The sequence below is a fragment of the Ciconia boyciana genome, chromosome 17 (assembly GCF_034638445.1).
Source record: "Ciconia boyciana chromosome 17, ASM3463844v1, whole genome shotgun sequence".
In the NCBI taxonomy this organism is placed as follows: domain Eukaryota; kingdom Metazoa; phylum Chordata; class Aves; order Ciconiiformes; family Ciconiidae; genus Ciconia; species Ciconia boyciana.
In genome coordinates, this window is record NC_132950.1 from 11174452 (window position 1) to 11191728 (window position 17277).

At 38.3% G+C, this 17277-nt stretch overlaps 1 protein-coding gene across 4 annotated transcripts in view; it reads right to left on the reverse strand.

The window, feature by feature from the left end:
- SYNRG (synergin gamma) overlaps window positions 1–17277 on the reverse strand; it is a 44475-nt gene that overhangs the window by 17140 nt on the left and 10058 nt on the right. For 3 of the 4 annotated variants that reach the window (XM_072881763.1, XM_072881762.1, XM_072881764.1), the window contains exons 7-15: window positions 16279–16578; window positions 15327–15551; window positions 12520–12597; window positions 11626–11822; window positions 10503–10751; window positions 9528–9664; window positions 6941–7059; window positions 6699–6761; window positions 3250–4200 (exon numbers count right to left, since the gene is read on the reverse strand). In XM_072881763.1, the coding sequence (XP_072737864.1) occupies window positions 3250–4200; window positions 6699–6761; window positions 6941–7059; window positions 9528–9664; window positions 10503–10751; window positions 11626–11822; window positions 12520–12597; window positions 15327–15551; window positions 16279–16578 (2319 nt within the window). The remainder of the gene's footprint in view (window positions 1–3249; window positions 4201–6698; window positions 6762–6940; window positions 7060–9527; window positions 9665–10502; window positions 10752–11625; window positions 11823–12519; window positions 12598–15326; window positions 15552–16278; window positions 16579–17277) is intronic. The other variant, XM_072881765.1, reaches the window with a different exon arrangement.

The following is a 17277-nucleotide window of genomic DNA, read 5'->3' on the forward strand; positions in this document are numbered from 1 at the left end:
AATTAGAAGTGACATAATTATGTGACACAAATTTGCAGCTGTCATTAGTGTTTGAAAGCTTCAATATTTAGTAAGCCAGGACTTCCCAAACAGAAAAAGGAAGCAGGGCCCTTTACTTTGGGGCACCGATTAACTCACTCTAGATTAGCTAAATAAATATCGGAATATTGTTTAATGGGCTCCTACTCATAAAGGCCTAGATAGCGACACGTTTTCCAGTTGGTCCCCTCCACAAAGGCGTACCATAACCTTGGCTGGCGGCAGGGAAATCCAGATGAGGAGACAACGGGACAGAGAAAACAGGATTTCTGTCTTTGGTCTGAACTACCACCATACCCTCAAAACCAACTCACAGAAACAGCCTTGCTATCCACGCATCTCCTCTATTCAATCCCTCTCAAAACCTGCTCTTTTAAAAAAATATTGTTTAGCCTGATATGTAAAGTTTCAGAAGTACATGGGGAGCGAGGTCAAAGCGTTGGAAGAGGAGAAAGAAGCTCACCCACACGCTGCTTTGCAAGACAAAAGGCACCCACCAGTTGAAGGGGATACTATAACTTTAAAATTTGTATTTTTCAGGAAAAAAGAGATACATTGCTGGTTTGCAACAAATCACACACATCCCCACATTTTCAAAATATGCCAAGATAATATTTATTAACACAGCAGGACTTACAGATCACAAAAGATAGTGAGACATAGGAGCTTGTAAGGGCGTTATCAGAATAAAGCATGCAGGTCAATACTTGCAGAAGAGAGATATCAAAGCAGATCTGAGAAGGCACATTCACACAGGAAATGTTTTGTTGAAATTAGACATTAGAAAAGCAGCAAAAAACCTGTAGTTGATTAAAATATACAGAGATCTCCAATAATGCCAAAGAAAAAGGTACTTTACAGATTTGTAAGTGCAGCAAATGGATAACCCTTTGAGAATACCCGGGCGAGGGTATGCTCTCGCTGCAACGTTTAGCAGGACACAGAACAAATTAGGTTCACGTAACGTGACTAGGTGCTAATTAAAATACTTTTGTCTTGGAGTGAAATGTAAATTTGGGTTAAAAGCAGCAGCCTGATTGAAACTAACAGCATGCAGCCAGTGCTCAAAGGGTTATACGAAGTAAATGCAAGAGAAATCAGGCAACATTAGTATACTCTACCTTCCACACAAAGAGTTATAGCAAAGTTTAAAGAGACAGTATCCCCTTTGGAGAGAGCAAAACTGAAAACCTTTCTTCCCTCAGAGACCAACGTCTGTCGTATGGGAAGCAACTCAACGATTTCTTTCTAATTCCCAGCATAAGCAACCTACCTGCCCATACCTGGAAGCTATGCAACATGAAATCTCAATAGCCAAAGGATAAAGACCTCTGTATTGGTATGTCAGAAAAGTCAAATCATTTATCAGCACCTATGTCCCGCTCCTGGTTCACTGGAGATGTTACGTGGTGCTTGCAAACATATGGTTCCCAATGACTAGTCTCCCATTTCTCAGCAGTGAGGATGACAAAGGGATACTGTCCCTTTTTGACATTAGATTTACAGATCGAAGAAAATTAAGAGAGAAAAAAAAATCTGCTTTTTAACTTATGTAAACTGAAAAAAAGGACTTGAACATCAGCAGTTCATAGCTTGAAATGCATCAAACACACATAAAGGAACACATGAGCACAGAAGTATTCGTAGCAGATCGTCCAGAGCATGTTCCGCTACGAAATCCAGAGTTAAATGCAGTAAAACTCTCCCTGTGGAAAAACATCTAGCTTGGCACCATAGGAGAATACAGACTTGTTTAAGTTTAATAAAAATAGCTTCTAATTAATACTTCAGAGTTCAAAAGTTTAGCAACAAGCACATGATCAGCTAACCCCTTTAAACAAACCAAGAGAGTCCTTCCTGCCACAAATGGCAATTACTAATCACTGATTTCTGTGGCAAAAGCTCACATCCTGTAGAAGAGCTACGTAAGTCAAACTACCACCAAAAGAGGCTAGAAAAATATTAGGAAAAAGTGCTTTCAAAACCAAAGTAAACATTCAAGAATACACTGTAGGTGCTACGTTTTTGACAGCTCACTCAACTTGGAATTTTTACCAAGCAGTAATATGAAAATTAAATGTCTTTGCTAATAAATTATTCCTGATATTTTGTACCCTGTTATAGAGTATCTTCCACATCAAAGTTGCCAACTTAATTCTCTCCCCTACTTAAAAATATCATATAATGCAAAATTACAGTACTGTATATTTTCTCTACCCACATCTGCAAAAATGGAAGAAATATTTCATATGGAAATAACCAATTCTTGCAGTAACAGCTTTTACATTTACAGTTTGTATGCTCCCCCCTGTTCAGAAAAGCCTTTGACCGCGTAATACTTGACACTAGAACACAGTAATGGTTCCTGTATTATTGAAGGCCACAGAACATTTAACTACATCTTATCTTCCTATGTACGTAAAAAAAAAAAAAGCAGGACACTTGGGAAATTTGTTTTATGATATGCAATCAGATTGGAGATGGTCAATTCACTCTCTCAGGAGTACTTTTGTAAAGGGAAATTAAAGAAGGTGAAAACCTGATCAGGGCAAAGTAAAAGTCCCGTGGTTTTAAATTCAGGTCCAAAAGCAATCAATCAGGAGACTAGCATTTACAGGCCCTTTGCACAATTATTCCAATGAGGGTTTTAACTCTAAAAAGTGTACGCAATACTTCTACTTGCAGTCCTGCAAAATACTGGCTACACAGATTAAGCCCCACCGTTAACAGGAATACACTAGTGGTGTTGATTAGACAGCTTTTCATTAACAGCACAAATTAGTGTTCTGTCTACCCTTTTAGAAGCGCAGAGCGGGTTAAGTCCCCAAGCCAAATGCTTTGTTGAAACCAAGAGATTAAAGTGAGACTCTCTGCCATTCATCTTGCTAATATAAATGGAATGACATTATTTGCATTAGAAAATTTTCCACTCGAATCCCTTAAGTGACAATAGCGAACAGGTACCAGTAATATGATGCTGTCAAATCTCAAAAATAAACTGGCATGGAGTTCAAACTGTTCAATCTATTTATAGTCATCTAAGACAAAAAATAAACACTGCCCTGCTAAGGGGCTGTTGGCTAGCGGGTGTACAGATTTAGAAGTCTTTCACTACTGAAAGACTAGTGCATAATACTGTAATTTAGCACACAGAAGAACACTGAAATCTCTATCACCTATGTTACCAGAGCAATCTAACCAGTTCCTCACCTGCTGCTGGTGGATGCTGGCCACTAACTGTTGGCAAATCCAAAGAGCTATCAGACATGACATGCTTAAGATCTCCTCCCACATCAGCCAGTTTCATGTCAAACTGAACAGACAATGCATCTTCAGAATCCTCCTTGCCAACACTGCTGCCACCAATAGAAGGGAGATCCAGAGACTTCACCGAAGCCGAGTCTTCTTTGGCCTGCTTGAAAGCTGCGACTTTGTCCACCAGGGACTTATCCGCGCTGTTGCACGTGGAAGAAAACTTGTTAGAGTGAAAGTCGGCAAAATCATCATCGCTCTTCACTGAAGAAAGCGTGTTGTCTTTCGCCTCCTCAAAGCCTGCTCCAGAGCCTTCCAGAGAAAGCTGTTTGAAGATATCGTATTTGGTGGGCGTAGCAGCAGTGGCAGAACTCTGCCCACTCTTCACTGTGCTGGCAGATGAGCCAGACTGAGGAACAGGACCGGCCTCCAGCTTAAGTGCATTGTATTTGTCATCTGCTTTTTGTTCGGAAAATCCACTGCTATTGTTGAAAGCCATAAAATCTGCAAAGTCATCTTGTCCACTGGCTGATGCACAATTAGAAAATTCCCCAAAAAGGTTGAACTCTCCAAACTCATCAGCTAAGCTTGAACTTTTGCTGGGTGCTGGCTGGGCAGTGGTAGATGGAAGCGGTGGTGGAGGAAAGGAGCCTGATTTTGATGTATTAAATGCAGGTGGAAAGGATGGCTGCTTGTTCTCTCCAGTAGAGGAAAAGAGATCCAAGTCTGCTAGATTCAAAGAGGTCTTTGCTTGTGTTTGCTGTTTTGACTGGATGGGCAGAGAAGGGAAGGATGCAGGGAAAGTTTTGTCTTTTGTAGGTGGCTCTAATGGTGAGATACTGTCAGCGGTTTTAAAATCTGTGAAACCATCATCGGTTCCTGCAGGCTTGAATTCTGCAAGGTTATCTCCTGAGAATAAAAACAATGAAAAACAGTAATAAGACACTGCAGTGACAACAAATACATCATACTCACACCATGCAAGCAAGCAAATTATTTCATGCAATGTCAGAAGTTTTTATGCAAACTATTTAAATTAAGACCTCAGGATGCACAGAGAACTGCAAACTCAACTTCTATGAACCACACAAGTTTCAAGGTCAGCAATTCTAATATTCATTCCAGCAAACACTTAAGTCTTTCAAATAGCCTCAAAGTCATATTAAATTCCCTTTACACTGAGTTAATATCAAAGCAAACCATGACCAGTAGATTCAAAAAGTGATCAGTACTGTCTCATTCAGCTTCCACATAAGTTCTTTTTCCCACCTCATCCTTCCCATATTTGCCAAGCAATGAATGTAATCTTGAATTTCACTTATACTAATAAAGTATTTGCCTTCTTACAGAAGCAATTCTCCCCCTCCCTCCCTTCAAAATATTGCCTAAATACAGTTTATTCATGGGGCGTCAGCAGAGGGTTGAGACAAAAGCAACCCTGCTGATAAGCTGAAAGGGGAACATAGTAGAGACCAACTGGACTTGCCTGGAGGCTAAAGGTACTTTTGAAAAAAGTTCACTTGAAAGAAGGCAGGCAGCCAACAAGCCTATCCAACTGGGCACAATGGGGAACCCAACGGGTGGAAGAGACAAAGCCCCAAACAGAAAAGAATGCAAGGCAGTGATCCTAACGTGTTGTTTTAGAACATTTTTAAGCTCTCATTTTAGCCTATCATGTTTTCCTTCTGTTAGGTTCACCTAAACGTACAAAAGTGTTAAATGATCAGAACTTCAGTAAATGTAATAACTTGGGCACCTTGTAGCTTCTGCTAAGACTGGTTACAGTTTTACTAGGAAGCTTGGAGACAGACTTGCACATGGAAGTCAGCATGATTAATCATAAGATGTGCAGATCTCTAGTTCAACTACATACTGAATGTTAAGATAGCACTATGTAAGGACTATAATTTAAACCTGATTGAACATTAGGTAACAATTTTTTCATTGAATTTACATTAAATATTTTGGTGTACTTGTTTTATAAGTTTCTTCCTGTTCATATGCAATTATTTTTTTTATACAGCAATTTCTTTTGAACATGAAAAAAGTTTTTTAACCCATTCACCAGCACGTACGTACTTAGCCTACTTCTAATTGTAAAGTATTGATGCATAAAGACAAGTGTCCAATAAACAGATTTTGTTCTATTTTAGAAGTACATCATTAACATTTGATTCTTAAGCTACCACACAGTGTCATACTGTGTGGTATTAAATCTTGGTTAAATTAGTTTAACCAAGATTTAAAAGAATACTCTTTATAATGGTAGTAAAGGACCATGACTATACCCGACATTCTTCCATTCTCCCTCCCCTCCAAATCAATTCACTTGGCCCAGCAACAATACAAATATTCCTGAAATTGCTATTCATTGATCAAAACTAAAACATCACAGCAAACTAAACTTACTGATGAATTGCAAACTTTTCCATTAGAAATGTAAGCTGGTGAAAGGGTTAAGAGTGGTCAGACCTGGATAGCAGGCAAGTATAGTAATTGTCTATATTTTAGAACATGTATGAAAAGAGATTAAATGTTATTTCATTTCATTGCATGCATTGAACCCTGAAGAGGTACTGAGCATGAGAACCTCACAAAACGTTACAGGAGTTTCAGAAACTCAGAGTCTGGAAAAAAGAATTCTGTCTTTCAAAAATAAGGAGTAGGAGTAAACTCAGGTAAGCAGTTTTATCCTAGAATCTTAAGTTCTCGAATCTTCTTTCCTAGAATCTTCTAATAATGAAGCAAAATGCTGGGTATAACAGAACTCTGTGGAAGTCAGGTTATGTTAGTAATCCGTTTATCTTCTGATCTGTCTACTGATAATATACAAAAGTTTTTCCCCATCTGATTAAAGAGATGAGATTACTACTTTTACTGCATAAATGAGTTAGACATAGGTGGTTCTGGAAAAGGCTTAGGGAGACTCTGCTTTTGTAATTACACAGACATTGCACCTCAGATGCCATCTAGGTTTTAGATGCCAATCAAAACCAATTAAACACAAATTTCAAAATAAGTGATCAGATTTATTCTTAGAGCACCAGAGACCACAAGAAGTTTAAATTCTGCCCTAACAATAGGAAAAAAGTTGCAATTTTGTACAGAAGCATCTTATTCTGTCTTCTAAGAATACATGATTCCTTAGTTAAAATAAAAAAATTCCAGCCATATTGTTATTTTAAAATATGACTCAGAAGCACCCAAAAGAGATGCCAATCGTCTAGAAATACAATTTGTAGATTGTTCCAATAGTATATTACACTATTTTTTCAGGATACTTCCTGCTAAGTTGTTTAGAGGAGCAGAAGCACCATTATTCTAGAATTCTAGCAATGGAAATTCTGCAGCTCGTAAAAATAATCATGAAAACATGTTAAAACAGCTCCAAAAAATATACCGCTTACCTAAGTATTTGCTCTCCGATGGTTGTTCTAATTCACGGAAAGCACTATACTTGTCTCCACAATCTAGTGAATATGAGAAAAGGAATACTTTTACATAAAGATATTAGGAATTCATATCATAAATTTTATATTGACATAATTGTTCTGATTTTTAAAACATTAATATTTTATCAATGCCAAAACCAAGATATATGAAATATTGCAATACATTGCTCATAGTGGTTGTATATTTTTCCTTTTACCTCCAAAAGTAGCTGAACTGTCAGAAGGCTTCTCAGCTGCAATTCCTTTAAACACAGCATACTTATCAGTTGATGAGAGTGTCTTATTACCTGGGAGTGGCATTAGTAAAGAAGGAACACTGAAAACAAGAGAGATAAAAGCAAAGTTCCTTAATTTATCTGTAAGAAATCTACATTTCCAGGTTTTATTTAAAGGAGACTCTTATTATGACTACACAATTTGGATCACTACACCTAAGCTTGTACCCTAAAGAGTTCTTAATCAAGAACTTGATGTAAACTACCTCAGTATCTATTAAGAACAAGAGCACGTAAATGGGCAGCTGGGTAACTGATGGGTGAATTCGCACTTTATCTCACCTAATCGTATTTCTTTAGGCCAGAAGTCAATTTTCACCCTTCTTGATTTTAATTTGTATCAAATCATGAACAAAACACTCCAGAACTTTACACCACAGGAATTCTTAGCCCAAGAGACAATAAGCACACAGACATACCCCAGGAATCACTTTGCCCAAGGCAGCATAAGGACAATTCTCCCTTATAGAACTAGATGTAGTACAGAGTTAAAACTGCATGAGATTTTGCCAGCTCCATACTTTCAGCTTATCTACTTTTGATTATATTTCATTACGTATTGCAAAATTAAGAGAGTAAAGTGGAACCACTGTTCAAAAAGAAGGAAAAGATAACTTTGAATTTCTGTCAGTGCAAAACGGCAAGTTTAGGTAGCTACCTAATCAGCGAAATAAGGATTAGTCCACAGTTACACAAGCAAATCTTTTTGCACGTAAACACACTCTATATAGAAAAACCGCCATAATAACCTAACACCATGTTAGCAACTGCTGTAAGATTTAGAAGACGTTCTGCGAGAGCTTTGCTTGCCCTCCACACAAGCCCCCTTATCAGACTTTGGCAGCTCTACAGAACAACATCCTTTACATATGAATGATGCATTTTACCTCTAGTTTATGTCATTCAATACTATGCACACTGAAAATGTGAATGAATTTCTATGGCATTCTTTGGCCTGAAGCAAGAATCTTTCCAGAGCCATTTAAATCTCCTTATCAGCAGCCTACAAGCAACATACAAACCTAGCACTTGCACACATGTGCTAATGATGGTCTGTGATGCTTGCAGACAGACAGTGCAATGTCAAAAAAGTATAGCTTATGGTAATATAATTAAATTTCACATCACTGCAAAACAGGCTATTAGATATGCAATCTTGGCAAATGTAATGGTTAATCATCTGTACTCTACAGATGGCTTTTTTTTAAATAAAGCTCCATAAGCAATTAGATTATAGCTCATTGTAACATTCTGTTCAAAACTGAACACTCTTACAACTGAATAAAGAGAACTGCTGCAGTGAAAAAGAAACACCATCTTTTAATATTTTTTTTAATGATCCCCTACTTCCCATTGTGAAATTTACAACATTTCTGTTAAAACTTTCAGTCACAGAATAGCTTTAACTGCAAAATGATGTCTAGCACAAATTAAGATATACTTAAAACAGAGCATCTTTGGATGCATGTGGCGTTGTCTGACATCAGCAAAATTTAATTTCTTACATAGAATGCCATTAGGCATGGTGTAACAGAACAATTTGTTTTAGTATCCCCAGTTGACGTCACTGTTGAGGAAGCAACTGGTAATCACTGCTTACCTGGAAAGCACTAGTTCTATTTGCAACTAAGAACAGTCAGTTCAACACGCAGAAAATTTGTATGTCTACAATTAGACACCTGGGAGGTACATAAAAGTTTGCCATGTGCAGTAAAAGGAAACAACACTGAAATTTTGTAATCACAGGACTTTGAAAGATTAATTGTAAACTCTCAAAGGAAGTAAGCATGCTTACTTATTTTGTTATACAAAATTTGCCTGATGCAGAATTACATTTTGGCAGTCTCCCAAATGAAAAGCCAAGACTGCTGAATTCTGAATGAGATTTCAGTTGAGATTTATAGTCAGTTATCGAAAGTTTAAGCACTGGCCAGAGAAACGATAGAAATAAAAACCCTGTCCACTGGGGTTCTCAGTCATTTAAGAGTACAATGTTGTGCTCTTTGCATGAATTTTGGGGTCCACATGCAGGGCCTGAAGAAAGACCTTGATGTCAGCAAACGGTTTCTATCAACTCCAACAAACATTGGGTCATATTTTTAATGGAAGCACACAGCACTAAATGCAGAACTCCCCTGTCCCAGTGTATTTTTTCTGAATAGCCTTATGTAAGACTTTCACCTGAATGCACAGTATGAAATAACTTTCAACTGCCTGTGCAGTAGTATAAACACTTGAAAAACCTATCCTCATACCTTGTAAATGCAATTTCCCTCAGCATGATGACTAGAATGCTAAAGAACGGCCAACCACCTATAGCACATCGAATACCATTTTTTATTCAGAAAGCCTAATTGCAGTTGTAACAACCTTCAAAAGAAACTGTCAGAGTAGAAGTCAGGTGACAGAAGAAAATTACAGGCTAGACAGCTACCCACAAAAGAGGAAAATGTTTCATTTCTTAAGAGTTCTAAAATACCAAAAGGGGTGGAAATCAAAGATCTACTACCTGCTCCGGTGCTGTGAACTGGCTGCTTTGGAAGAGCCAGCTACATCCCCTTGGAAATCAGTGAAAGAGTCATCTAGTGAGCCAGACTTTGAAGCATCTTGAAACTCCTGGAAGTCATCATCTTCTGGTTTTACTACCTGAATTGCAAACAACATGTAAATTGCTATACTGTCGTCTTTTTAAACTGTCATAGAGCATGAAAGCAGTTCACAGTAGCGTGATCGAACTAAGAGAAAAAAAAAGAAGGCAAAAGATGGAAAAAAACTTTCCACATCAGCATGCAAAATTAGCATTGTCAGTGTTTCCACTTTGCGCCTCACCCAACTCAAAACACACACAAGGTGTACAGGATTACAAGTAGTATGCATGAAGAACAGGTGAATAAGGAACTCTACTTCTTTCACCTTAAATGTATTATTGATCATAGCCATATAATCTTTTAATACAGGACAAATATTGATAATTTAAATCACTTGATAATTTAAAAGCAATACACACAGCAAAAGCATCCAAAGAAATATTTTCCGAAGAAGGATAAACCATATTTGCAAACAGCAAAATTTATCCCCCACATGATTTACAGTGTTGTAAACCAAAGGTTTTCATAGTTCTCAGCTTCTCCCAAAAACTCTGACTTATTTTCCCAGCTAATAGGGCCTGCTGTATAGTTTAACCTAAAATTCCATTTTATGTGCATTACAAAATCCTAACTACAACCAAAATCCTCTTTCAATGCAACTAGTTTGTAATGGAGAACGCTTTTGTACCTCTTCTAACGCCACCAGAAAGAAACAGAAAAAATAAAAGAACATCCTCAGCAGCGTGACTTCATGTTTTCAGATGTCACGTGCTAGATTTCAGCTCCGTTTTTTGCTGTTTACTTAAAGTCTGTTGTCACTACATAGCTTTGAAAGAGTCAGGCTAAGTCTCTTCTCAGGACAAGGGAGATTTGCCACGCAACAGGAGCGAGCTAACCTGGCTGGGCGGGTAGGACGGCACGAATCCTGCCGAAGGCTGTGCTGCAGCTCCGCCCGCTGGTGCCGTGATGTTCATTCCCATCACGGCCGGCCCGATGCTGAGAGGCATGGAGACCGGCGGTGCGGAGGGCATCAGAGGCTGCTGGCTCACTGTGGCAGGCAGCGGCATTGGAAATCCAGTTAAAGTAGGAACGGGGGCAGCTGGAAACTGGTTTAACACGTCTGGGCTCACTGCAGGTATTCCTCTCTGCAAAGGCAGAAAAGCAAAGACAGCCATACACACGTGCACATCAACGAAAAGGCATACTGCGTTCTCACTCCAGTTTCTAGCTTGTATTATTGAAATCATGAAAGAGCAGGGGACTGGTCAAGCTTCAAGTAAACCTCCCAAAGCAAAACATGCTATCAAGAGCCCGTGTAAGTGAATCTTATTCAACACCCTTACTGCTGGAGTTACACAGAGGGTAATGATACCCGTCTGGGCAGGCAGAGGCATTTGACAGCATTCTTGTTTGGCTTTTAGTAAACCAATCTAGTAAGCGCTGGCAAGCAAAGCTATGCTGAACCTGGCGTGCTGTTATCGCCTTTCCTACACACCACTCCAACAAGGTACCTCAGCTTCAGTCTTCACTGCTCAAGATACTCTTGCCTCAGTTTTCATACAGGGCTGGTATTTGGAAATAAACTGCTAAGAGATGACACTGTGCTGACAAAGAATGGAGGCCTAAAATTAACACTGGTTCAGGAGAGAGGTAGTGAGACTAGCTATTCGCAGACTAAGGGATACAGGAACCATATAGTCTGAGGAAAACAGACATGTATACAACAGAAGAAAATCAGCCAGTATTTTCTACCAGAAATACACGTACATGTGTTCAGTAGGTATATCTAAGAACTATCTTCAACTGACACTAAAGAAAGAAGTAACTGAAATGTAAGTGCAGGGGATGAAATTATAATCCCACTGAAGTTACAAGGGGAGCTTCTCCTCTGGACTTCAACAGAAGTAGTATTTTACTACAGGTGCGGTATATGCCAGCCACTTGTGCCAACACGCCATCTCTGGCAGATTAGTTAAGTGAACTGCCTTTTTGCACTTATCTCCAAAGTGTTAGTCATACCTGAGTTACTGCTATCATGGCCAGGACAGCGTAGAGCTCTTCTTTTGTGAGCTTCCCAGGGGTAGTACGGTTGGCTAAAGCCCATATTTGTCCCAGAGTCTCTCTGGGCAATCCAGACGACATCAGTATGGGATAGAGTTTAGCTGTATCTATTCCAGTAGGAGTCAAAGTGGTTTCTAAAATTTTCTTATACAACTCTGTTAAGAGGGAGTCAGTATTAGACAGTGACAACTGCTGTTTTCAAGTGAATTTAAGATTGCTTTTCTATTTTGTCTCAAACTCAACGTTATACCAAATTAGTAACACTCAAAGTGTAAGGTAAGGAAACAGCATTCTGGCACTGTATTGTACCATCATGTTTCATCTAAATGCATTATTGGATGGTCTTTACAGACAAGTTTAACACAAGCAAATAAATATTTTTTATAAAATACAGTTGGTGCTCCATTTCAAAACATGTTTTTTAAATGAAATTGCAGGAGAATCCATATAAAAAGATAGTTATAACAGCTTTATGTATTTAAACCTCAGTGTAATCAATATTTACGACAGCATTTCATTTTCTATTTACTGTGTTATTTGCATATATAAGATAAATAGCCTTAAGAAGTGAGCCTGCTTAATTACAAGACAGGCCAAAAACCAGTGAAAGTAGTATTATCAGCAATGCAACCTCTACTAGCATAATCTTCTGTCATAACAAATTCTAGATTAAACGTTTAACGTGGTTGAATTAAACCCATACTTCTTCAAATGCAGATTACGTCACCCTAAATATATAACATATCAAAGATATAGGATTCATTTGATGACAGAAAAATAATGATTTGATCAATAAATGGCAACGTAAGCACACGTACATTCACACTTTTCATTGCCCACTTTCTTGTTTACCTGGGACCAAGCTATCATTGTAAATCCAAGGAGGCATCATTTGCTGAATTGGGTCCTGTGAAGGGAATACTCCAACTCCTAAACATATTCCATTCAGTAAGAAAAAGACAGACAGTTGTATTAGGATATACAGATTCAGACTATAAAGATCTTAGAGACTAGATCATAGTTGGTCAGTATCATTTAGCATTTCAGGCAAAGATTTCAGATAGGAATCACTGTGCTCAGAGGAAAAAAGCTACTGCAGGAATATGTATTTCAACATAACTGGAAAGATTTGGCAGTAACAGCAAGAATATAGTTATATACATAATGAAATAAGGAGCTCCTCATTCTCCTCCCTCTTAATTTCTAGTTGTACAGAAGCTCAAGTCTAATTCTCTCCAAATTTCATAGCAGCAGTTGTGTGCCATATCACATTTAGTCTTCCCATCAAGTATATGCTATTAGGGCTACTTGTGGAATAAATAAATTCATACCTACCATAAGAACCACAACGTTCCACCAAAACTTCCTTATCGGGGAAAACCATAAACAGCCTATTAGACTGAATCTCAGCAAGATCTTATCCCATGTTCACAAAAATGTATCCATTGCCCCATTGCTTCTAGTCTTCAGATCCAGGAGGCATCATAGCCGCCTTCACTACTACAGGCTTTCATAACATGATCTGCCACAATTTACTCCCTGTGAATTGGTTATTTCCTTCTCCACTGTGTGGACTCTTCCCCTCAGTCTCATGGTTTTACTTCCTATCTAGCTCCCTCTAAGCAGATTTTATGCTCATCTTGGATGGAGCTCTGACAAAAATCAGAATCATTTCAGATTTCTTTGTCTTTCCCAGTGCCCTTGCATCTCCTCATCTTCCACATGGATTCTCTCCTGACTGCAATCTAATTTCTAATCATCCTACAACTCCAAGCACATTTTAAGGTAAGCAATTCCTTCCATTTCACCATCCAAGTAAAATAAATTTGCTGCTTCCTCCAATCTAATTATTCTTCAGCTTTAACCACCCTTCCATACACTTCTGCATCCTACCAATTCTTGCTTCTCACCCTTGAATCTCTCTGATAAAATTCAGCCCCTTAAAAATCAAACAATACAAGAAGTGAAAAGGAATTCTCAGCCATATTTAGTTGATAGATAGGAGAGTCTCACTCAAAACTTTGATAGTATCCAGGTGACTAAGGGTCTGCCATTTTTCAGCATTATCACTTAACTACTAAACTTCTGTTCCTCACAAAGTATTTCAGCTCATCCTTCAAAGCACCCTTAACAATATTTGGAACTATTCTTAACTATTGTTGCTCTACATAATCACTTCCAACACCACCTTCATCTGCAGGCTGTATTTAAACTTGCTCTGTCTTACACTCTTAAACGAGGATAGTTTCCTGCCTCCCTCTGCACCCCCACCCCTTTTTTTTTTTTTTTAAATCGGGCATTGGATTGTGTTGATTTGTACAAAATGAACAGTGCAATTGACTGAACTATGAATAAATGAACAGCTCCTATTTCATGCTGTATATTCCTTAAAGTTAAGTCACTTTTAGCAATTTACTGTGTACTACAAAGCCCCTCCACTTACTAAAAATGTCCATTCAGATCATTTAATTTGATCCAATAATGTTTTCTAAATATATTGGATAAGAAAACACTTGATAGCAACATATCCAATGACTGAGGAGAGGAACACGTAAGTTATTAATAAAAAGTTATGGTACTTCTAGGAAAGAAATAACTGCTTGAGAAAGTGCCCAATTCAATTATCTACAGCCCAGGAGCTTTCTCCCCCTTCTCTGTCTCCTCTCACCCCCAGTAGAGTGAGATTACACAAAGGACTACATGCATTTTTATCATACTTGACTACAGTGGAGCCCACATTTCATGTAACCCTTGAGTACAACATCAGAGCACTAATCACAGAATCGTATAGGTTGGAAAGACCTTTAAGATCATCGAGTCCAACCGTAAACCTAACACTACCAAGCCCACCACTACACCATGTCCCTAAGCACCTCATCCAAACATCTTTTAAATACTTCCAGGGATGGGGACTCAATCACTTCACTGGGCAGCCTGTTCCAATGCTTGATAACCCTTTCAGTGAAGTAAAATTTTCTAATATCCAGTCTAAACCTCCCCTGAAGCAACTTGAGGCCATTTCCTCCCATCCTATCAAGGTGCACCAGAGACCTTGCATCTGTTTTGACTGGAATAAACCAAAACCAAACAGTCAACAGTTAGCCTTAATAAAATCCAAATTGGAACTAAAGCTTGCTTAAAGTTTTCATCTAGTCCAGCTTCTAAAATTTTGATCCCTAAAGCACAGATAGTTTTAGACGTAACACATATGAATGGCAAATTGTCTGGAAAACAAGTATTAACTAGCTAAGAGTTTTAACCTAACAAGATTTTATCCCCTCAAAGTTAAAAGATGAAAACCCACCATGACATTGATCATCTTTAGTAATAAGTTTCCTTAAAAAAAAAAAAAAAAAAATCTTGAGAGAGCACATCTTTTTTTCCCCCCTCAAGAAAGAGGACAGAATATTTTAAAACAGTAGACGTGATTAAACAAACATGTTAAAAGTGATTACAGCAGTAAATTCACATGGAAAAAGTTCAGAGTAAAATCATAGTTATTATACTTTTAGCAAGGAGCAGGAGGCACTGACATATTATTCAAGCAGGCGTTCAGAGCAAAATTATGCAGGGTTGGCCTTAGAATTAGTGTACAGAGTGTTAGCATTCAAGCAGCATCTTATTAGATTTAAATTTTGTCAAATGTTTCATTTGCTCACCACACTCTTCAACTGCTATGTTTTGTTCTGAAGCCCTGTGCACCTCTGCAGCAGTGGTACCACTTTCATGTCCACCTACAACCACCCAGTCATTGATTGTTAGACTGGGATGAACTTGGCTTGCAGCCGAGGCTTTGTGCCCAACTTCGGATGTTTTAAGTTTGGTTTGCTCTTGTTCAGATTCATTTGAGCCATTATGTAAGACATTCTCCTCCAAGGAATAGCCTGAATAAACAGCAGGAGGAATTATTTGTATTTTGTTATTAACGACCCAGATTGCAATTCCACACTTTCAAAGGAATTTTGGTACCACTGATGAGTTATCAAGATGAGAATCCGTCCCAGCTCAGACCAGTAGCACCACCCTGTTCAAACACTTTTATAGCCTGATTCTGCCCTTTACTTACCATGCATACACAACAAATTCAACAAAAAAGCAACAAGTAGAAGGAATACATGAAACTATTTTCTGTATTACGATTACTGTTGCATGATCACCTAGGCATCAGTAGCAGAAGTGTCCAATATCTACTTACATCTGCAAAATTCTTTGCGTTAATCTCACCAACATCCATTTAGCCTCCAAGAGAGGAAGCATACAAGTGCTCCACATTAGCATAATAGTTATTTTTTATACCACCATCTCAACTGTATCTTTTTCTACTACACAGACTTACAAAGATGCTAGCACACAAGACTTAATTCACTTAAGACCAGCCACATGCATCTTTAGCAATCTTTGGATCCACACGTGACTTGCTTTTACAGTGCAGTTCTAAGGGAAGGAAGAAGGGGACTTAAATCATCTTTTCCCATGGATCAGCAGGTTACTACTTAATTGCCTATATATTACTTCTTTCGCCAGACTGAAAAAACCCCAACAAAATAGGTAAAGACTCTGTGTAGCTCTATGATAGAAGGTGACATGTAAAAAAAGATACTTGAAAGTTACCTGTTTTATGGATATTGGGTGAAGATGCAGAGGTAGGAAAACAAGGAACCTGCCCAGTTGTACCATGCAGGACGGATAACACTGGAGTCTGGGCTGGAGGGAGAGGTTGGACCACAGCCTTTTCTGAAAGCAGTTGCCCAGCCTCAGTAGCAGAATGGAAAGGCTGAAAAGGCTGAGAGGTGGGTTGAGGCACCAGTTTGGGGATTTCAACAGGCCCTTGTATAAAGTCACTAAATTCTTCATCATCGAGAAAAGCAGAGTGGGAAACAGATACAGCAGAATGGGATGATGTGGGATGATCTGTAAAATGGAATGAACACAGAGTGCAAAGTGATGAGGAAAAAGGTTCATGAGTGGAAAGGTAGGAAAAGTGGCAAATACTAATATACACAGAAAATGGGTGAGGGGAAACAGCAGTGAATGCATTATTTGAGAGATGTGAAGAGTTGTTATTGTCAGCATAACAAACACATAAGGTAAAACTGAGCAGCCGCTTCCAACCATGCATCTTCTCTCCCAGATTTTTAGGATGTAAACACTTCGATTAAAACTTGGTTCTTAACACTGGCTATGAAAGTATTCTATTTGTTTTAAACAGACTGGGTCAAAACAAATCAAGAAGTAATATTTCAAACTGGACATAATGGGGGTGGTGCATGGGGGGACATTCTCCCTCAAAGGAATGTTTTATCCTCAGAAACTCAAATGATATATCATAAGATACAAAAGAAATGTATACTCATTTAGACAATTTTCCGCTTGATTTCTTCCATAGTTACGCATTTTACCAAAACTGACATAGGATGGGCAAATCAACAGACAATGGAAAAGTGTCAGAAACCACCTGTAACTTCAAAATTATCAAAGAGAAAATCCACAGTAGAGATAAAGATTTTATATAAGAAAAGGTTTATCTAGATAGGCTTTGTTTCAGGCTAGACACAGAACAAACTATACTACAACCCACAGGAAATCTTTAGTAGTAATTGTTACAAATGT